Raw genomic sequence first — 21963 nt, forward strand, 5'->3', positions numbered from 1 at the left:
GCCTGTTGCTCTTTGTCAACTGCAGACACTCTAGTTTATCCTATGGCAATAATTTAATAGTAATACAGCCATGAAGCAGGCACTTCAGTGCCTAAAGGGCTTTAGGCAACTTGTATTTCTCCTGTCCAAGAAGAGGGGAGCAGTTAGATGTAGTGTGCCCTGGCTGGGATTGCCATAGTAGCTCTCTCTGTGATGGTAGAAACTTGCATCTGGAGTAGCCAGCAAATTGTGTATGGCCAGCAGCTGAGTTCTGGGAGTGACTGACTGTTTTGTTTGGACAGCTGCAGGCTCATTCCAAAGGAACCCAGACAGCCAAAGAAGAGATGGAAACGGATCCAAAAACTGACTTGGATTCAGATTCCTGGTGTCTGTTGGGAACGGACTCATGCCGCTCCAGCCTCTAGTCTCCTGAGCCTGCTGGGGTCCATTCAACTTCACAACACACTAACTGAATGCAGAGAGCGGCTTTCCTGGCTTCAGGTCACTCGCAGATAAGGAGCAAGGGCGGAGGCTCCAGAGCAACACCCATGTACGTTTGGTGATATGGTCTAGGAGTGAGTTTTCAGAGGGGCAAGGCCCTGAGCTCCAGGCCATGGTCAGCTCAGTGATTATGGCAGCAGCAGCTCTTCTCTGTACCTCATCCATCAATCCTACCCTTGAGGCAAGACGATCCTGGACCCATCATGTTGATGGCTCCAGTAGCAGCTTGTGGCCCTTTTGTTTCACTGCTTCCTGAGAGCTGCCCTTGGGACCCCAGCATTAGTCACTGCACCTCTAGGTGAGAGAAAGAGAACCATTGAGAACGGAAGTTGGCTGAACTCTTAACTCCCCACCTTCACTTTAGAGCGGTGAACTGTGAGCTGCTCCTAGCCGTTATGGCAACGGACGGCCCTAGCCCGTGGGACAGCTCAATACTGCTTACGGGCAAACAAAGCTTTGAATGTGTTTTACTCTGGAGGCAGTGGGGAGATGGTGATAGAAAGCATGCCCTTGACTTGAGGTGCAGCCTTTGGCCATACAGCTGTGTGCCCTAGTCCTACAGATGAAGTTTAAATGCTTTATTCTGAGGGCCTAGCACTCAGCTAGTGCTTTTCACCCTCCAAGCACTGCACAAACAGGAGATTGGATGTAGTTTCCAGTTGTAGCAGAGGGAACTGCTTGAGATAGGGTTCTTGAGTTCAGACCAGCTGCTTCCTAACCAGAAAAGGTGTGTCTGGATCTCAGGCTGTAGCACACTCATTACTCCATCTGTTCAGCTAGTTTTGGGTGCCAGAGCTCCTCTTGTCATGTCTGGTTTCTCAGAGCGAGTCCATTGCTGCTTCTGGCTTTGCTTCTACTTATCCCTCACAATAGGCTGGCACACAGTCTCCATGCTGGTGTCGGCCTCGTCAGTATTTCTCCCCCCCCCCATTGTTTTGACAAAGTGGGAGCACAGCTGCCCTCTCAGCATGGGTCTCTACTGCAGTGCACACAGAATGTATCTTTCCCAAGGGCAGTATATGGTTAGGCCTCGGTCTAAAGCTCACCTCTTCTCTAGCTGCACCAGGTTCTCTCCTAAGGAACTTGAAGTGGCCTGACACTTGGGATTTTCCCATATCCTAGTAGGGAATGAGATAGATTTTTTCTAAATTGTTTAGCTAATTGACTTGGGGTGGATTTTTGGGTTGGGAAGGGCCTCTAGGGGGAAGCTAGTCCCTCACCCCTTCCCCAGGGTGGGGCTTCTAGGAAGCAGAGTCCTCTCCTCCTGTGCAGTGGGGTGGGACTGTGATTTCATTATCCCTAAAACTGTCCCCATCACCAGGGTGTCTCTAGTGTTGCCTTGAATCTTTCAATGAGAGCTGTTTCACCTGCCTTAGACTTTTCTTCCCTTGTGGGGACTGTTTAAGGGTGCTAACATTTTTCTTGATGAAATCCTCTGTCTGGGGACAGATGCCAAAGTGTCATGCTTGGAATCAGTGCTCTTTTAGGATCTTCTCTCGTGCCTATCACTGTAGTATCGTACAGCTGAATCAAATGCAGTCTGTTCTGGGCAGCAACCTGGGCAGAGTTAGACCTCAATCTGGCTGTCCTTATTGTTGTAGGGAGGGAAGGAGGGAGACAGCCCCAACATAGGGTCTTGAATGCCAGGAGTTCAAGGGTTGCTTGGTTACTGTTGGTGACTGTACCCTCTCTTCTCCCATATGTATTGGAGCCAGTTCTCAGGTTAGGAGTCCCAGCATAAGAATTCTGTTGCTGCAGTGGAGATGGAGTCTGTCATGTTGCAGCAGTGGCTTTGAGAAGGAGTGAAGTGCTAAACCTAAGCCATGTCCAATAAGCAAGCACCAAGCTGATGGGAGTCGCTCTCCTGCAGTGCACTGCTATCCTCATTTCTCAATGCTCTGCAGTTGGGAAGACTGGATTCCCCTTGGATCTAGTAGAGGATTCAGATCCCTGGCAGAAAGTGTCCTGTGCTCCACAACCTCATATGTGCCTTAGAGGATTCACGCTATCCAAGTGGTGCCTATTACAGACCACTGATTTTCACACCAGCTAGCTATGCAACCAAAAAAGCAGTTTAAACCCAGCACCATGTTTTGGACTGGAAAGTGAAGGGCAAGTGGGCAGAAGTGCCTTTGAACAGTTTCAAAACCCTTTTTACTTCTCCCCTTTTTGTATTGCTAGCTCCATATGTCAGTCTCTTGCTAGTTTTGCTGAGTTGTTATAGTGGAACACGACTTATGCCTGCTCTGACACTGGCAGAATAACTAGTTTGTCATTGTCTTTCTTTGAAAGAATAAAGAGTGGAGTGGTTTGTAGTTTGTTTAAATAAATGTTTAAACTAATTCTCCAGCGTGTCCTGACTCTGTGCATATTCCCACCTCTCCTCCAGGCAGAATCTCGGCTCAGGGCAGGTTCCTGTTGGAGCAGGGTCTCCTGTGTTCTCATTCCACCAAGAGGTGTGGGGAAAGTGTGCACGCACTCAGCTTAGGGGAAGGTTCATTGCTGTGACAAAGTGGCAAGTTTTGCATTACTAGGGACATCTACATGAAAAGACGCTGTGTGTTCCATGAGAGACCTGGTCTCTTGATGCTGCTTCTCTTCCTGATGAGGATACCATTTTTACCACAGCTCCAATGGTACCATGTGGGGTATGAGCAGCAGGAAGAGATGGGCTCCAAAGGAACAAAATCCTGGTTCTCTTAGAACAGCTTTTACTGGGTGTTAAGTCTCCCAGAGTCACTTAGTCAGCAGTTTTAATAAGCGGCACTGCTGCCAGTTCTGATGATTTATTTGCATTACCAGAGCACCTAAGAGTCATGGATCAGGGTCCCATTGTGCTTGGTGCTGTACAGAGCACATAAAAACTCTGATTCTCCCTTGCTTCTCTGGAGGTTTTAATCAGGGCCACCTGTATTCTGTGGTGTCTGTGTGCCTGCCTGAGTCTGCAGATTAACTGAAACAATAGCTCAACAAGAGCAGTGAACTGCCCATTGTTGACTCTGAAACATAAAGATGGCAAACCAATTATCTCCTGGCATAATTCCACTGACTTCAGTGGTGTAACCCCAGCAGACAATTTGGCCTACAACTTCAATGTCAACATTAGCTATTTAATCTGTTCATAATTTTAGCAGAAATTTGCAGTTAATGTGTTTATCCCACAATCCCTAACTGCCTCCCACAACTTCCCAAGAGCTAAAAGCTCCATTGTCCTTACCAACTTCCCCTGCTGACTTCTGTGATGCAGACACCAACAGCCTTTGGCACATTAAGAACAGGGTGAGGATGGTGTAAAATTAGATTTAATATAAACACATCACAGGGGTTACTGTACTGATTTTCTTAAACTCGTTTCATGTTTAGTTCATTTTAAACATTAATTTATCCATCAGTTCAGATGAATTTCCACTCTCCCCCCTTTCCCATTTTCTTGCTATTTACTCCTCTCCTGCCTTCCTGTGACGTCACTGCTATCCCACAATAAAACCAGAAATGGAGTTACTAAGCCATGTGCCCAGCCTCCCATGATCACTCTGCATGTGTTGAACCCATTTCAGACCCTGTGTCTGGATTTTAATATTTCTTCCTAGGCTGTAAACTCTTCAATACTTGTACAGTGCCCAGAACCATGCAGCTTTAACCCTAATTGGGGTCTTTGAGCACTACCATAGTGTCCCAAGGGAGGTGGCTTTGCTCACTTATCTTGAGGACAGGAGGTCTCCTACTTCCTTGGGAGACTATTACACACCTCACAGTCAAGGACTATTTCCACATATCCAGCCTCTGACTAAGCCTAGTTAAATCTGGCCCCTGTGTATCTTCCCCAGGCTGTGCTGCGTTGGGGCAGGATCACCGTGGGCCTTGAAGAAAAAGCTACTGGGCTTTTTTGTTCATTTTCTCCTCTCGTTAATTACTTGTTCTTCCATTGGTATCCCTACACTGCTTGTGACCCAACTGCTAGGGCTTCGTTAGTATTGAACAACCTGCTACTTACATGGGGCCTAAAGACATCTGCCAGCCTGGATGCTCTCCATGGAAAACTGAGACTGGAAAGAACCTTGCATCTGAGTCCAAGTTCATGCACCTGGTAAGTAATCCCTTTGTAACAGTCACCCTGTCACCTAAAGGCCCTGACCCAGCTCTAGGAGTCTTTACTATTCCACAGTTGATGCTGGAACAAGCACACTTGGGATGAAAGGTGCCTCTCCAACTAGTAAGAGGCTGGTCGTGCATAGCTCCTCTGCAAGCTTTCTGACACAAGGAATTCTTGTGCTGAAGCTGCATTTTATGGGTCCCCTTCCCCAATCTGCTCTTCTGATTAGAGATGCTATGTCAAACATGGCCCAAAATTAAGGTTTTTGGATGTTGAAAAGCAAAATGTTACTGACCCCAAGTCCAATAGAAACAGTCCCAGGATTTTCATGAATTCCAGTGGAAACAAGCTAAATAAATCCTCCTGTGGGCTATTGCAGGAGAAGCATGGAATGAGCCTGCCTGCTCAGTTTTCATTGTTCAGCTCAAAACCAATGCAGAAAATACAGGACTGAGCACAAAAAGCAGCTGAGAGAGGGAAGCAGTTCTGGATTCTGCCTCCAGGGGCTGTTAGAAACAGGGGGAAGGAAAGTTGTAGTTTGTACATTATGTTCTAACTTGCTAATGTCATTTATCTTCCCACTCTCTGCAAGGAAACTACCTTTCCTGACTTATCCAAACTACTGTATCATCCCCCACAAGGCCTCTCTACTGCAGGAGCTGAGATTTCCTTCCCACCCCCTCTTCCTAGATATAGCCCCACACAGCCTTGGCAGATGAAGCTGGAGAGTTGATCTTTGGGGGCTTTCGTGTGCCAGCATCTGCAGCTAAACAGCAGTAGAATTCTAGCCCACTCCCCGGCTGTTCTGCAGGCAGGTGCTTCCTTCAGCACAGTCAGGGTGCTAACATACAAATATCAGTTTGAGCTCAGCAGCATAGGGGTATTTTTGTGTGGCTGGTTCAAGGCTGAGCACATGGTTGGTGCCTAACTAAAGGGCTTCTTTCCATCTGCGAGCTCTGGATGACCTCTGCCCCACACTGTATTACTTCATATCAGAGGAAAGAGCCCTCAACCTTCCATCCCCACCACCTGCCCGTAGCAGCTAATCACGATTCTGAGGAGCAGCCAGCCATGGTGGTTCTTCCCTTGCTGCTGTCCCATCGACAACCCCATTCCATACACAAGGGACATCATGGTAATCTCCTCCCACTCACACCAAGACCCAGCAATCTCTTCAACCAAGAGAACTTGAACTCTTTGTGAAGAGCTGTAGAAGGGGAAGGGATGGGAACCAGCAGCAGTAGGGTAGTGGCCTAAACTCTCACGGACCTATCTGCACACACTCAGGAACCACTGGCTGCAGCTCAAAATACAAGCACTTTAGTATTCTCTTCATGGGGTCTGAGCTCCTTACTCACTTTACATGGGGATATCTTAAAAGTTAGCAGCCTGCTTGGGGGATGGTGAGAACACAAAGCTTGCTCTAGACGGAAGCCAATTTGAGAGAGAGAGAGCTGGGATTCACTGCAGTGTGTCATCCTTAACGTCTCCTTTGTGGTGGTGGTGGGGGGGGTCGGTTCTTGATGGTTTTGCACTTGGGAATATGTCTCTCAGCCACCTTGGGTGCAAAGCGGCGGTTGCAGTGGGGGCAGGAGATATAGTCTGGGTTCTCTACAGGGGGCAGTGGGGGCAGGTCTGAAAGCTTCCCCCCTTTGGAGATCACATGCTGCATCTCACGGGCCTGGCGCAGGGTCCGGATGAAAGACTCATGCTTTTGTCTCCAGTTGTTCTTGGGTGGCTCATTCTGCACAAGGGGGAAGAGTGGTTAGTATAGATGGCAGGAGCTATAACTGGGCTGGCTCCAGGTTCTACCTTTACTCACCATCTTCTCATAGAGGGCCCAACCCCATACTCAGCCCTGAACCCACCTCCAGTTCAGCAAACCCCCAGATTGGTACCACCCCTTTAAGGCAGCCGAGACAGATGGTGGTTGCCAAGGGAAGGCATCAGTCACCAGGAGGAGCAGGGGAAAGTAGCCACTTAAAGGGAGCCTGCAGCAGTGAGGCCAAGATACATCAGGCAGGGGCTGCTGGAGCTTGGCTGAGGGAAGCTGATGTTCCCATTGCCATTGGTTTGTTTTAACAATAGGCTTTTAGATCAGGTTCTAGCCTGCCCCCAATAGCAGCTCCAATTATACTGCAGCTCCCTCAACCTAAGCACAGCAGACATCCCCCTCCCCTCCCAACACTAAGAGGTTGCCCCCTGATGGGAGCATCCTAGCCTGGTGGGAGTGGGTTGAGCCCCTTTCAGTGGGAGGAGATTCTACCCCTTGCACAGTGTAAAAGGCCTGGAAGTGGCATAGGTGTTGGAATAATTTTTATAGTGGGGGTGCTGAGAGCCATTAAGCAAAACTGTAAACCCTGTAAATGATGGAAACCACTTTAAGCCAGCAGGTGCAGCACCCCTGTTCCAGCACCTATGGGAAGTGGAGGTGGGTCTGATCTCCCCCTTGCTTCTGGGAGTGCCCCAGTCAGGATCTCCTAGTTGCTAGTCTTGGCCCATGGTAGATTAACTGTGCCCAGGAGCCCAGGCCAATTTGGGGGTATGCCAAGCAGAAGCCATGGTTGCCCTAGCAGGAGCCTCAAGCCCAACTCCCATAGGTGCAGTACAGAAGTGAGGGTGTACCACCCTTATTTCTGTGCTGCCTCTGGACATGGGTCTGATCTCCCCACCAAGAGCAGCTGTGCAGGAGAAGGACAAGTTCCATCCCTCCCCAGCCCAGCCTGAATTAGCAGCCCCCAGCTGGGGCACTCCAAACAGCACACTGAGATTGGATTTCATGGGGAAAGGCTTATTTCAGAGCCTATGACACATTTTTCACAGCTGTGAAATTAGTAGGGCCCTACCTATGAGCAAGTTCTTTCATACCCCCTCATTATTTTGGAGATCAGGTGACTATCTCCAGGAAGCGTCGGTGTCCTAAACCAAGCACCTAAAACCTTCTAATGCCGGGTCCTGTGCATGGGCTCATTGCTGGCCTATCCCCTAAAGTTGGCGATATTCTAGTGGGCCTGAATGGAGTAGGTATTATTAAAACAGGTATAAATCCACGCTTCTTAAAGAGAATTCCAAGGAGGAAGGACTGACCCTCCCCCAGGCCAGCCAGTTGCCTCCAAGTGCATGTTACCTGGGTGGGGTTTTTGCCCTTCCAGTGCTGATATTGCTCCAGCTCGGTTCCCCTGGCTCTCGCCATGCTTGAGTCAAATACTTTCCTCTTGGAGCCTTGGCTCTTGCTGCAAACATTCATGTGCTTCTCCAGCCGGAGATGGAGAAACCTACGCCCACAGAAGCCACACTCTCCTAGCTCCCCCTGCTCCCTGACAATGGGATCCTGTGAATGCAACAGTTCTGCTGCAGGATCTTGTTCTGAGGAGGCTGCTGCAGGTGGACCCTGGCTGTGTTTCATGACCAACTTTGAACAGGAGGCCATGCTCTCCAAAGCCATGTGCTCTTGAATTTTGCTGTTGCTGGCCACCAGCCGCCCCTTCTTGAGTCTCTCTATGCCCTGCACATGGGGAAGGTGGGTATTGTTTGGCACGGGCATGGCACCCTCTGGAGACTGCTCCCAACCACAGTTCCCCTCACTGGGCCTGGCTGTAGCCCTGAAAATGTTCCCCCCAGAAAGCCCTGCTGCTTTCTTCTCTTGCATCCTCAGACCCTCTCTCTCCTTTCTCTCTTCCACCTCCACCTGCTGCTTCTCTCTCTGGATCCTCCTGAGTTCCTCCTCTGTTCTCCTCAGCTTCTCCCTGAGGAGGGCCTCTTTCCTCCGGATCTCCTCCTCCAGGCTCTGCCCAGCTGCCTCCAGCCTTTGGATGTAACCCAACTCTGCTCTGCTTGGATGGGTGTCTGACTGCTTATGCTGCTCTGCTGCCAAAGAAGATGGCAATACAGCTGGCTGGGCCCTGGCTGCTGGCAACTTCCCTCTCTTCTTTGAGCTATAGCTATTGCTGGGAGATTCAGCCATGGGTGACGAGCTCCTGAGCTGACTTGTGCTGACCACTGGAACGCTCTCAGCCTTGCGGTGAAAGACTGGTTTCAGAGGGTAGGATCGATCCACCCCTTCTCTCCGCCTGGCTGCCCACTTGGAGGGCAAAGTACTGGTCTGGCTGGTGAGATACCGGCTATGGGGTCCAGCAGAGTAGAAGCCTCCCTGTCCAGAGTCCTGCTGGCTGCTCCCAGAAGAGAGAGAGCAGGAATAACTCCGACTTTTGCAGATGCAAAGACCCTTCAGTTTCTCCTCCTTGTCGCGCAAGAGTTGTTGCTGGAAGTTGTTCTTCAGGTGTTCTAGCCGGGACTGGTGCCCAAGGGCCTTGGGATGGTATCTCTTCTGCCCTGTTAATGGAAGACTGGGAGCTGCCACCATAGAATCCACAGGTGGACACACAGCCAGTTGCAGCTGAGCCATTCAGTGCCTGCAGCAGAACATTGGGGCAAAAACAAAGACATTACAGACATGTTTGTTCCCAAGCTGGGGCTTCCTCTCCCAAAATCTATACTCTAGAGCAGGGGTGGGCAAACTTTCTGGCCTGAGGGCCACATCTAGGAATAGAAATGGTATGGTGGGCCATGAATGCTCACAAAATTGGGGTTGGGGCTCTGGTCGGGGGTGTGGGCTCCAGGGTGGGGCCAGAAATGAGAAGTTCAGGATGCAGGAGGGGGCTCTAGGGTGGGGCTGGGGATGAGGAATTTGGGGTATAGGAGGGTGCTCTGGGCTGGGACCAAGGGGTTCAGAGGGCAGGAGGGGGGATCATTGCTGGGGCAGGGAGTTGTGGTGTGGAAAGGGGTGGAGGCTCTGGGGTGGGGCTGGGGATGAGGGGTTTGGGGTGCAGGAGGGTACTCCAGGCAGGGATTGAGGGGTTTGGAGGGCATGAGGGGGATTGGGATTGGGATTGGGGCATGGGGAGAGGCTCAGGGGTGCGAGAGGCATGCTGCCCCATCTGCAGGCATTGCCTCTGCAGCTCCCATTGAAGCACCGGAGAGGGCCACTGGAGCGGGGCCATTGGTGTGCATAGGAGCCACAGCTTCCAGGGGCCGCATGGAGCAGTCCCTGACCCTGCACCCCAGCTAGAGTGCCGGAGCAGGGCCACATGGCTGTTTCTGGGAGCCACGTGGAGTAGCCTCCGACTGCTCCCTGCCTGGAGTGGGGCAAGACCAAGACCCCGCTCCCCAGCAGGAGCTCGAGGGATGGTTTAAAACCATCCCTGCCTGTGCAATGTCATGCTATGAAAGCAGAAGGAACATGCTCAGCCAGCAGGGAAGTCTATTCCATTGAGACCAGGAAATTGAGGCTATAGCCTTCTGCTGATATTAGAACTCACCAAACCCTCTCTAAGTGGCACATTGCAAACAAGGCTGAGAATGGGGCAGGTTTGCAGGGACTCTGTCAGACTAAACAGCATTTATTGTTATAACACACACACACTTTTCCTTATATTAACCAACAGCCTGAGGTTGCTAAAGCTGAATGAATTTTGACAGCACCTGCAAAGTGCAGTTGATGCTGATGATTGTTTCCTTCATTGCCCTTCTCTCAGCCCAGGCAGTGAAAATCAATGAGGTCACGTTCCTTGGTGGGATATTTCCGTGCCCCTGCTGCTGAGACAGGCAGCGTTGTCAGCGGAGACCAGTCACGGCTTGCTCCGCGAGAGGTGGCTGCTGAGCTGGGACTTGAACCAGGCCCTTAAGTAAAGCGCCCTGCCTCCTTTCCGCGTGGGGAAGGCCCGGCCCGGCCCGGCCCGGCCCCGCTCGGGACCCGTTATCCCCATGTCAGCGAAGGGGGGTCGGGAGGTGCTCGGCACCACAGAAAACGCCCTCCGGCGAGCGAGGCTGTCCAGACACGCTCCGACACCCCGGCAGCCAACCCCCCGCCCCGGGCACGGGCAAGGTCCCGTCCCGCCCCGGGCGAGGTGCTGCCGTCACGCACCCCCGGGGAAACAAACGCCCCGTCACCGCCATCCTCACCTGGGCCTCCGGCCGCGCTGGGCGGCCCGGGCGCTGCGCACCGCCTGTTTACTACAGTTGCCTGGAAACCAGCACGCCAACGCGGTCTCCGGGGCCGCTCTAGCCTCCAGCTGAGTCGGCCGCTCTGGCACTCGGCTCTATGGTCTGGGGCGGCTCTGTTCCCGGCTCTATGACCGGACGGCGGTAAAACCCGGAGCGCCACAGCCGTTGGGCAGCGCGAGTTCTCGCTCTGGCTGCGGGTGAGCTCGGCCGGACCCGCGCCCGAAGGGATCGGGCCCGTCTCCCCGCCCTGCCGCTTATTCGTGAAGTTGCTGATGGGGACAGGTCGTGGGCGGAGGCGGGACACCTGCCCGGGGGGCTGGCGGAGGCGTGACCCCGCCTCCAGGGCACGGCGGGGAGCGGGGGCAGCTCCCGCTGTCTGCTGGAAGCGCCGGGTGGCTGCTCAGTGGCTCCTCCTTGGGCACGGGTCCTGGGACAGTAGGCACCATATAAGGCGCGGTTCCTGCCTGCCTGTCTCCCCACTCCCACCTCCCGAGCCCTGCAATGCCGCCGCAGTGGGGCCCTGCGGGAAGCCCGTCTTCCCTGCGTGGGGGAGGAGGGTGGCGGCATCCCCCTGGATCTCTGCTAATAGTCGCCGCTTTGTTTTTGTACCAGGCTGGCGTGACTATGACTGAGGGCGACAGCCTCATCTCTGTGGACTATGAAGTCTTTGGGAAGGTCCAAGGAGTGTTCTTCCGCAAGTACACCCAGGTGTGTCTGCTGCAAATGCTGGAGCAGAGGGTGAGGCTGGCGGCTCAGCCACGATGGGGCTGCTCAGGCATCTTGATCTAGTCACTACCAGGGCCCAGGCTGTACTCAACTCCCATCTGTATTTGAATCTCAGCACAGGCTGGGCCCAGGGGCGGCTCTAGGGATTTTGCCGCCCCAAGCACGGCAGGCAGGCTGCCTCCGGCGGTTTGCCTGCGGAGGGTCCGCTGGTCCCGCGGCGGTAGGTCCGCCGAAGCTGCGGGACCAGCGGACCCTCTGTAGGCAAACCGCCGGAGGCAGCCTGCCTGCCGCCCTCGCTGCGCCAACAGAGTGCCCCCCACGGCTTGCCGCCCCAAGCACGTGCTTGACGTGCTGGGGCCTGGAGCTGCCCCTGGCTGGGCCTGAGCTGCTTCTCCCAACTTGGCATTGGCCCCATCTGCCTTGTAGCTGCTGCTGTTTTCCCCCTACTGCTCTTGTATGTTTTCTCTTTTTGGGGTAGCTGCAGGAGTCACCAGTCTTGCCTTCTGGATCCATCACTTTTTGCGGGAGAGGACTGGGGTGGTCTAGGTGTTGGGTTGTGACTTGCTGAGGACTTGTCTCACTAAATAAATACAGCCCATTAAATCCCAACTCCTAGAGTAAGAGTATTTCTTGGGACTGGAGTGGTCTAGGTATTGCTGACTCCCCTAGAGAACAAAATCTGAGTTACATTTTGTACTTTAATGAAAAACATTAACATTCAAAGTCGAAGTCTTTTCCTTTTGGAACCTCCCATCCTGGGGAGTCACCTTACCCTCTTCCTGGTCAGTCAACATTCTGTTGTGATCTCTTAATGGTCTCCATCTCAGACTCTTTCCATCAAAGGTCCCAGAGGCTTTTGTGAGGCTTCTGGGTCATTTGTAAGTAATTCAGCTGAGACTGAGTCAGGAGAGTCTTTGATGAGTCACTAGCATCATGGCTTTTATACCCACAGCTGTGTTTTGTTTGGAATCTCTTCACACTGCCTGTTGCCAGTGACACCTGGATTGTATTCCCTAGGGGGGGTAACTCAAGGGATGTATTGCAGGTGCTGGTCAATGTAAAGGTGTTACAGTGGATAACTGGATTAATCCCAAAGTACATTCTGTATGGCTATTCCATGGGATCTCTCTTATAGATGGCTTTCCCATGGTCCTCCCTGGGGACTGATTCCTATATAAAGATGCCAGTCTGTGGTCTGCGTTCAATTCATATTAATCCCATCTTCATCTCACATTTCCTTTTTAGGCTGAGGGTAAGAAGCTGGGGCTGGTTGGCTGGGTCCAAAACACCGAAGATGGCACTGTGCAAGGACAAATCCAAGGTCCCAGTGTCAAGGTACGGGAGCTGCAGGAATGGCTCAGGAAGACAGGAAGCCCCAAATCCCACATCAGCCGAGCAGAATTCCACAATGAGAAGAAGATTGTTGCACTGGAGTACAGGAACTTCAGCATTGTGAAATAACTAGACTGAAAGACAGAAAGCACTGAGGAGGGAGTTGAGCTCTCAAAAACTTCCCCACCAACCTTTACTTGTTCAGTCAGATAGTGTCCAAAAACAGAGAGCCCTTAGTTTTATCTTGTTACTGTTCTAATTTATTGTCTGTTTGTTATAGTATTTAACCCTGAATCTTCCTGAATGCCATGGGCAGGAAAACAGGCAGACTGGAGGGTGAGACTGCCTTTAATAAAGAGATTGTTTGGAAACCCAACCTCTCATATCTGAATTTATTTGCAACCATTCAAACTCATTTTGTGTATAAGAGAACACACAGTCAGTATAGTATCCCATCTAGTTCACAAAAGTCACATAACCAGCCTTGGAATTGATACCTTGAAGGGCAGAACCATGGAATTTTGGTTTCTTCTAATATTAAATACTGTTAAAGAATCATTTACCTCTCTCTATTAAGTTTCCAGTTCTCAGAAACAGCTGTTTTATCTTCCATCCAGCAATGACTGTATTTGACAGTTTCTATTCTATTGGGTGCCTTGTGTGTACTTCACACTAGCATCATTGATGTTTTTGGGTGACGGTTGGCCAAGCTGGGAAAGCTTTTAGTGGTACTGCAGCAACACAGCCAGCAGGGGATATTGCTGCTGCTGCTGCTTGTGATGTTTTTCACAATATATGAATGAATATAGGGCTGGTACAAGACCAAAATCCCTAGAAATTGAGGTCTTCTCTCTGTCCCCTCAGATTGTGGTAGAGTAGTAGCACAGTATGCCCAATGCCTTGATGCTAATTCTCTAGGAGGGAGAGGAAAATTTAGTCTGTGTAGCCGATTCAGCCTTTAGGCTCTATACTGAGACTGCCAATAAAGTGGTTGATTAAAACCAATTGTAGCAGTGATGGTGGTTTTGTCATGTTGGCACTTGGCTATTAGCAGGTAGACCTACCAACTCATTTTGCAGGTGGAGCTGCCATAATGGGTTTGAAATAGGACCGGCTTCTTAGGGTTACCATATTACTATTATTTTTGGCATGCATCCCTGTACAATCATGGTATACTATTGTTATTAGTTCATCCAGTTATTCTGAAACATAAGATTTTTTTTGTCCCATTTTCAGTAAACTTAGCCTGCCCACTACTTCTTTGTGTGAGCCCAGATTGCTGTGTAGTAGACCCTGTATGCTGCTCTCGCTGAGATTTTGGTACACTACCATGTGAGGCACACCAGCATAGAGGCAGCTGGCCTCCAGTCAGTGTTAACATAGGGAGAGGAAGAAGTGAATCAGGAATGCAGAAGGAATGAGCCTCTCTGGCCCTATATGGCTAGTGACCTCCAACCCATCTGCACTCTCAAGGGAACATCCTGATTGCTTACTAGGTATTTATATGGCATCAGTCACCATGCCATTCTAACCCCAACCAAATTTCCCATGCCACCTGCCATCTGCTGTCTGCTCAGCTTTCCTAGAGGCGCTGCTGCATCCATGAGACTTTAGGGGATGGTAAGGAAAGCAAAGTGGACAACCTTGGGCACACACCCTGACCATGCCCCACTGAACAATACTGACTATATGGTGCGTGGTTTGCCCATGTCAGAGGAGCCAGTGGGCGGCACTCAATTGACAAAATGCGACAGAAGGAGCCACCCTCAAGAAAGACTACAACTCCCAGCATGCACTGAATCATGTTGCAATATATGCTGGGAATTGTAGTCACCTCCGGCCTGCAGTGGGTCTTCCCTCGGCCCCACATATCTTCACTGCGCATGTGCCACAGGGTTTTCTGTCCCCGCCTTCCTTCTCGCGGACCGAGTCTGGGACTTGTACCTTGCGAGCAAAAGAGGCCGCGGCGGGCGGTTGATCGGTCGGTCTGTTTCGCGCCCGGCCCTTAGTGTGGAGGGGGCCCCTCCCCCCTCAACGGGTTCTGAGGGAGTCAGGGGAACTGTGCGGGGACATTTTAATTCAGTCACCAAAATGCAGCTGCCTCCCTGAGCTGGTATGGTGGTAGAGAGACTGGGAGGCCCCTGTTTGGCATTGGCCAGGGCTGAGCTGGCATAGCTCCCTCACCCTGCTGCGCCCGGGGATCTGGGCGGGCTCCTTTAAGGGCCTGTTGCTTGTAAGTCGAAAGACTTCATCCCTTGGCTGGCTGAACTGTTTCCCTTCCTTCCCTGCCCAGCATTCTGGGCAGTGCCCTAGCGAAACTGGGCATCAGACTCTCCCAGCAGAGAGCCAGAGCTGTAACGTGCTTCACACGGGCACCTGTGTGACAGCTCGGTCTCAGTGGGGACCTTTTGCAGGTGCTGGGGTGAGTGACCTAGGCCTGCCCAAATTGAAAAGCCGGTTGATCGCAGCCTGTAGTGTGGACAGGTGATTGCACTGACACCTGTGACTAGGCTAAATCCTGGGATCTGGGCCATGGTTGAAGTAGATTGAAATAGGAAGGGGAGCACTTGCTGTACCTGCAAAAGAGGATGGGAGCTAAGTGGGAATGCTGCTTCCCAAGGAAGAGAAAGGAGAGGGGCTTTCCTCTGCTTTTAGCACAGGACGGGGACCTGTGCTTCTCCAATCCTCTTCACTCTAACATGTAGATGTGAGGTTCAAGGGAAAAGTGTACATCCTGCTAAATACCAACAGGTGATGAATGAACCCATATGGTATAAAATAATTATAATAGAAAGAAAAGCTTAATTTATTAGACACCCCACCACCACCTTTGAGCCAGCCCATGTGCCAGTGTGGTTTTTATGGCAACTGCATCTTCCCAGCTGGGTACATGTTGGAGTGTTTCCGAGGATAGATGCTGTCTGGCCATGGTGAGGATGGATATCCTGAGTCCACTTGAAAGAAGAACAGCAAAATAAGTTTATTGGATAACAATGATGTGAAGAGGGCTCTGAGCCTCACTCTTGGTGGCATTCAGTACATATTGCTGAAGTTACTGGCAATTGGTGCTTTCCCTGTGCTGGGCATTGATAGCTTGTTTTTGTTCTTTGTGTTTGGATTTTCTTTTAGAGAGTATAGGATTAGGGAAAGGAGTATAGTGTTAATAAGGATCATGAAAATGCAGGCACTCTTATTCTTTATTGTTACACTTTCATGCCTAGGGCACTGGCTGATGCCTGGTCATAGCCAGGGCAGGGAAAGTGAGCATAGAAAAATGCTCTGAATACCAGGAAAAAGTTATGGCATTCATGGAGGCAAAATTAACTTTTTTAAATAACTTATATAGTAACTGTAAGAGATTTTTAAACTCTGAGTTTTTACTCTTTGTCCCTTTGTTTTTTTACAGGGGACTGTTTCAAAGAAGGAAAAGGAATGATGATCCTGAAATTTCTTGGGTTCCTCACCTTTCTGCTTTTGCCATGATCAAATGTTTGGTTGAAGATGTGCGCTCCAGGTTACGCTCCGGAGTGGCCATCAACTCACTGGCCCAGTGTGTTGAAGAGCTTGTCCTCAATAGCATTGATGCTAAAGCAACATGTGTGGCCATACGGGTGGATTTGGAAACCTTCAAGGTCCAGGTGTTGGACAATGGCTCTGGGATGGGGAGAGAGGATCTAAATAAAGTGGGTAATCGATATTTCACTAGTAAGTGCAACTCAGTGGAGGATTTAGAGAATCTGAAGTTCTATGGTTTCCGAGGGGAGGCTGTGGCCAGCATAGCAAATATGGCCAGCATAGTAGAAATTTCATCCAAAACCAACAATACAGTGAAAACCTTTATGAAACTCTTTCAGAATGGGAAAGCACTGGAAGTCTGTGAGGCTGAATTGACTAGACCAAGTGGTGGAACAACAGTAACTGTGTATAACCTGTTCCACCAGTTACCAGTGAGGAAAAAGTGCATGGATCCCATGCTGGAATTTGAGAGGGTGAGGCAGAAGGTAGAGGCTCTTTCGCTCATACATCCTTCTGTCTCATTTTCCTTAAGAAATGATGCTTCCTGTTCTATGATGCTTCAGCTCCCCAAGACAAAAGATATGTATTCCCGTTTTTGTCAGATTTATGGACTGGGAAGAACACAGAAATTAAGAAAAATAAATTATACATCTGGGGAGTTTGAGTTAAGTGGCTATATCAGTTCTGAAGGGCATTACAATAAGAATATGCAGTTTTTGTATGTGAATAATAGACTGGTTTTAAAAACAAGATTGCATAAACTCATGGACTTTTTATTAAGGAAAGAAAGTGTTATTTGCAAGGCAAAAGGTGGCCTTGCCAACAGACAGATGAGTTCAAGTCCTGTTCGGCATCGTGGCCCAGAGCTGTATGGAATCTTCGTTATCAATGTGAAGTGTCAGTATTGTGAATATGATGTATGTCTGGAACCTGCAAAAACTCTGATAGAATTCCGCAATTGGGATGCTCTTTTAGCTTGCTTTGAGGAAGGAGTGAAAACATTTTTAAAGCGAGAACACTTATTTGTTGAACTGTCTGGTGAAGACATAAAAGAATTTAATGAAGACAATGGCTTTAGTTTGTACGGGACCAGAGCACTGCAGCCTGCACTCTCTGAAGAAAAGAGCATACAAGACAATTTTAAGAAAACATGTGATGATATTGTAGATTCCTATGAAATGTTTAATTTGCAATCAAAAACTGTCAAAAGAAAAGTGACTATTCAGGAAGAGTCTTCAGATCTCATAAGTTCAAATGATAATGCAGAAAAGGAAGTCTCCTCAGGTCTGATCATTGCTGAACCAGCTGACACAGCGAGTCCTCTGCTCAACAAAGAAGGCACCACTTCTGATTTCTCAGGATTAGGTATCTCAGAACAAGAGCCAAAAGAATTCAACAATCCCAAAATGGTGTTTGTGAGCTGCAAGTCTTCAGAAAATCTCTCTGGGGAGTCCAGGTCAGAAAGAGTAGAAATAGACAGTTATGCTGAAATGCCATGTTGTACTGAGAATTGTGTGGAAGATGCAAGAACGCAGGAGGACAGTGCAGCTCAGAAAAGCAGCATCAATATTGCCTTCGGAAATGGTGTCACTCAAGGGCAGCATGAGAGAGTTGAAGATACAGCTGATGGACCAGAACTTCTTTGTGGGAGAGCATTGATGGGAATGTCTGATGCAATGAAAGATGACAGTAGAAAAAGTAAAGGGCCAAATAATGATGGTGGAGGAAGGGTTGTTAGATCAGTACCACTGAAGTTGTGTTCCACAGGCCTTATAACTCATGTGATGCAAAATCAGCCACCACATGAACAAACTGAAATGAATTGCTCATTAAACATGCATTCTAAACCTGGTCCTGTAAGTGCCAAGGACATATTTGGAAACAAGATGAGCTTTTCAGTTCAGGGTCTAAATGTTCAGGATATTTCTAGTATTTTAAATAAAGAGTATACTACACTACCCAATAGAGAAGTATGCAGAGCATATGCATATGAGTGGTTAGAAAATGAGACTGTATCAGGCCAGAAGAATGAGGAGGTAGCTTCCATTACTGCAAGAGATAGAAGGGAGTGTGTAACATCACACACTAGAGAGTTGCTTCCTGTCACTTCCTTGGGTTTTGCTCATAATGAAAATAATCCAAGCAACAGAAGACAAATGGTTGAGCTATCTGTTATGCCCAGAACCCAAGCCTATAAGAAGCTGAGCTTGGCCATACAGTTGGGGTCTTTAGAGCGATTCAGGAGACATTATGGGAAGGTCAGGAGTGCACCATCAGTATCTATTCCAGAGAAGAGGAGTGAATTTGAACCTCCAGGTGTTCTTGGTTGTCTAGCTGATCTTGACACCTTGAAGAATCAGAATAACAATTTTGAATGTGTTAACATTTGTGAAACCCAAGTTCTGGAACATGCTGATTCTAATATTTGCCAAGCTGGTTGCCTCCTTTCCTTGGAGAGGTCTCAGTTCTGTGGCAAAGAAACTTTGTTAAACAGAAAAGCTCCTTGTGTGAGAGAGAGTCCTTTGACATTGACTGATTACTCTCAAATTAGAAGAAAAGACCTAAGTAGCAGTAGATCACTTGGATCTCTAGCTTCTAAACTGTCCAGAATGAAGGGTGACCACAAGGAAGTTTTAGCTACAGAAGTTGTGGGACAAGTTGATGAACAATTCCAAAGAGATTCAAGCAGAAAAGGTAACACATTGCATCTTTTGTCTCAAACTGATGATTTTTTGCAGAGTTCTTATCAAATGTGTCAAAGCTGCTCACAAGAAGTAGGGGTAGACGATTGCATCCTTGCGTCTGCCTCTGATGAGCAGGATGCTCCCTGCAAAACGTATAGTACAAGAGGAGGGACTATGGAAAATGCCGTGAACCAGTCACTGCTCATCAACACAGATGGGGAGTACATGGCCACCACAAGCAGTGGTTTGGCATTACACAGTGAAAAGAGTTATTCTGAGGGCATCTCTAAAGATGGAAATATTGTGGATGTATCTTCAAAGCAGACTTCAAAAGCCACTGAGCTTCCCAATGTAACTTTGTCAAGTAGTTTGGAAGTACCTGGAGATGTCACAAATGCAGTTCAGTCTAAAAATGAGGAATCAATATTGTGTCCTGTCTGGATGCAACGTTTTGATGTTTCACTGGGTAAGATGGTATACGTCAATAAAATGACTGGACTAAGCACCTACAGTACTCCTCCAACTGAAGAACTTCAGGCTGCTTGTACTAAAGATATAACTACAATGGCTGTGAATGTTGTCTTACAGAGTGGTAAGTACATGATGTTTAATTTTGTTGCAAGGAAAGAGTGATGCAGATAGTTTGGGTCCTCCTGGCAGTCTAAAATACTCTTTATGGCAATGCCTGTAATTTCCATACAGAAATAACTATTGCATCACATGAATTAGTTCTGTAGAAAACAGGAAATTGTTGATGGCAATATGGAAATAGTACAGTAGATTCACATTTTGAAAAAGGTATGAAAATAGCATACTGCTTAGCAGACAACCACCTGGTGTCACCCTGCATCATGCTCTGAGAATTCTCATGATCATGACCCATTTTGTCATTTAATTTGTGAGATCTTATACCAGCTTGAGAAGTGTATACACTATGGGTCAAATTCTTAAAGGTATTTAGTAGGGCTGTCAATTAATCGCAGTTAACTCACATGATTAACCAAAAAAATCGCAATTAATCTCTGGAACATGCTGATTCTAATATTTGCCAAGCTGGTTGCCTCCTTTCCTTGGAGAGGTCTCAGTTCTGTGGCAAAGAAACTTTGTTTAACAGTTAATTGCACTGTTAAACAATAGAATACCAATTGAAGTTTATTAAATATTTTGGATTTTTTTACATTTTCATATATATTGTATTCTGTGTTGTAACTGAAATAAAAAAGTGTACAAAAACAAAATAATGTAAAACTTCAGAGCGTACAAGTCCACTCAGTCCTCCTTGTTCAGCCAATCGCTAAGACAAACAAGTTTGTTTACATTTACAGGAGATAATGGTGCCCTCTTCTTAGAATCATAGAAGATTAGGGTTGGAAGAGACCTCAAAAGGTCATCTAGTCCAATCCTCTGCTCAAAGCAGGACCAACCTCAACTAAATCATCCTAGCCAGGGCTTTACCAAGCCAGGCCTTAAAAACCTCTAAGGATGGAGAGTCCACCACCTCCCTAGGTAACCCATTCCAGTGCTTCACCACCCTCCTAGTGAAATAGTTTTTCCTAATATCTAACCTAGACCTCCCCACTGCAACTTGAGACAATTTCTGCTTGTTCTGTCATCTGCTACCACTGAGAACAGCCTTGCTCCATCCTCTTTAGAACTCCCCTTCAGGTAGTTGAAGGCTGCTTTCAAATCCCCCCTCACTCTTCAGCTGACTAAATAAGCCCAGTTCCCTCAGCCTCTCCTCATAAGTCATGTGTCCCAGCCCCCAATCATTTTCGTTGCCCTCCTCTGGACTCTCTCCAATTTGTCCACATTCTTTCTGTAGTGGGGGGCCCAAAACTGGATGCAATAATCCAGATGTGGCCTCACCAGTGCCGAATAGAGGGGAATAATCACTTCTCTTGATCTGGCAATGCTCCTACATTTGTAGCCGGCATTGCAAGTTATTTGGGTACCAGATATGCTAAACATTCATTTGCCCCTTTGTGCTTCGGCCACCATTCCAGAGGACATGCTTCCATGCTGATGACACTCGTTTAAAAAAAAAAAGTTAATTAAATTTGAGAGTGAACTCCTTGAGGGAGAATTGCATGTCCCCTGCTTTTATGTCGTCCCCCTCCCACCCCATTTTACCTGCATTCTGCCATCTATTTCATGTTATAGCTGTCTCAGATAATGACTCAGCACATGTGGTTCACATTAAACACTTTCACTGCAGATTTCACAAAATGCAAAGAAGGTACCAATGTGAGATTTCTAAAGATAGCTACAGCACTCGACCCAAGTTTTAAGAATCTGAAGTGCCTTGCAAAATCTGATCGGGATGGGTTGTGGAGCATTCTTTCAGAAGTCTTAAAAGAGCAACATTCCGATGCAGAAACTACAGAACCTGAACCACCAAAAAAGAAAATTAACCTTCTGCTGGTGGCATCTGCTCAGATAATGAAAATGAACATGCGTTGGTCCACACTGCTTTGGATTGTTATTGAGTAGAACCCGTCATCAGCATGGACGCATGTGCCCTGGAAGGGTGGTTGAAGCATGAAGGGACATATGAATCTTTAGCACATCTGGCACGTAAATATCTTGTGATGCCGGCTACAACAGTGCCATGAGAACGCCTGTTCTCACTTTCAGGTGATATAAACAAGAAGCGGGCAGCATTATCTCCTGCAAATGTAAACAAACTTGTTTGTCTGAGCAATTGGCTGAACAAGAAGTAGGACTGAGTGAACTTGCAGGCACTAAAATTTTACATTGTTTTATTTTTGAATGTAGTTTATTTTGTTCATAATTCTACATTTGTAAATTCAACTTTGATGATAAAGAGATTGCACTACAGTACTTGTATTAGATGAATTGAAAAATACTATTTCTTTTGTTTGTATACAGTGCAAACACTTGTAATCAAAAATAAATATTATCACTGTATTCTTTGTATTCTCTGTTGTAATTGAAATCAGTATATTTGAAAATGTAGAAACATCCAAAAATATTTAAATAAATGGTATTCTATTATTGTTTAATGGTGTGATTAATTGCGATTAATTTTTTTAATCATGCGATTAATCATGATTAATTTTTTTAATTGCTTGACAGCCCTAGTATTTAGTTGCTTAAAGATGCAAATCA

General features: G+C 48.1%; 4 protein-coding genes across 11 annotated transcripts in view; 3 read left to right on the plus strand and 1 right to left on the minus strand.

The window, feature by feature from the left end:
- The window catches only part of NEK9 (NIMA related kinase 9), a 36757-nt gene extending 33935 nt beyond the window's left edge, over window positions 1-2822 (plus strand). For 2 of the 3 annotated variants that reach the window (XM_045012309.1, XM_045012311.1), the window contains one exon: window positions 282-2822. In XM_045012309.1, coding sequence (XP_044868244.1) covers window positions 282-404 — 123 coding nt within the window. In that variant the 3' untranslated portion in view covers window positions 405-2822. The remainder of the gene's footprint in view (window positions 1-281) is intronic. The other variant, XM_045012310.1, reaches the window with a different exon arrangement.
- Window positions 2647-10665, minus strand: ZC2HC1C (zinc finger C2HC-type containing 1C). Of its 2 annotated transcripts, none has more exons than XM_045012314.1 (3): window positions 10535-10665; window positions 7701-8985; window positions 2647-6317 (listed from the first exon to the last, which is right to left on the minus strand). In XM_045012314.1, exons 2-3 carry the CDS (start codon window positions 8976-8978, stop codon window positions 6054-6056), a joined length of 1542 nt encoding a protein of 513 aa, XP_044868249.1. In that variant the 5' UTR covers window positions 8979-8985; window positions 10535-10665; the 3' UTR covers window positions 2647-6053. The 2 variants fall into 2 exon arrangements, with proteins under 2 accessions (XP_044868249.1, XP_044868250.1); XM_045012315.1 differs by lacking the exon at window positions 10535-10665 and adding an exon at window positions 10055-10272.
- On the plus strand, window positions 10656-14056 carry ACYP1 (acylphosphatase 1). 4 transcript variants are annotated; one of them, XM_045012318.1, is made up of 4 exons: window positions 10656-10775; window positions 11146-11151; window positions 11186-11284; window positions 12548-14034. In XM_045012318.1, exons 3-4 carry the CDS (start codon window positions 11201-11203, stop codon window positions 12761-12763), a joined length of 300 nt encoding a protein of 99 aa, XP_044868253.1. In that variant the 5' UTR covers window positions 10656-10775; window positions 11146-11151; window positions 11186-11200; the 3' UTR covers window positions 12764-14034. The 4 variants fall into 4 exon arrangements, with proteins under 4 accessions (XP_044868253.1, XP_044868252.1, XP_044868254.1 ...); XM_045012317.1 differs by lacking the exons at window positions 10656-10775; window positions 11146-11151 and adding an exon at window positions 10912-11027 and having other exon boundaries at window positions 11189-11314; window positions 12548-14056; XM_045012319.1 differs by lacking the exons at window positions 10656-10775; window positions 11146-11151 and adding an exon at window positions 10949-11027 and having other exon boundaries at window positions 11189-11284; window positions 12548-14035.
- Window positions 14057-16040: 1984 nt separating this feature from the next.
- Window positions 16041-21963, plus strand: part of MLH3 (mutL homolog 3) — a 28044-nt gene continuing 22121 nt past the window's right edge. For both annotated transcript variants that reach the window (XM_045013578.1, XM_045013579.1), the window contains exon 1: window positions 16041-19426. In XM_045013578.1, the coding sequence (XP_044869513.1) occupies window positions 16114-19426 (3313 nt within the window). In that variant the 5' untranslated portion in view covers window positions 16041-16113. The remainder of the gene's footprint in view (window positions 19427-21963) is intronic.

Source organism: Mauremys mutica, chromosome 4 (genome assembly GCF_020497125.1).
Source record: "Mauremys mutica isolate MM-2020 ecotype Southern chromosome 4, ASM2049712v1, whole genome shotgun sequence".
Lineage (NCBI taxonomy): Eukaryota > Metazoa > Chordata > Testudines > Geoemydidae > Mauremys > Mauremys mutica.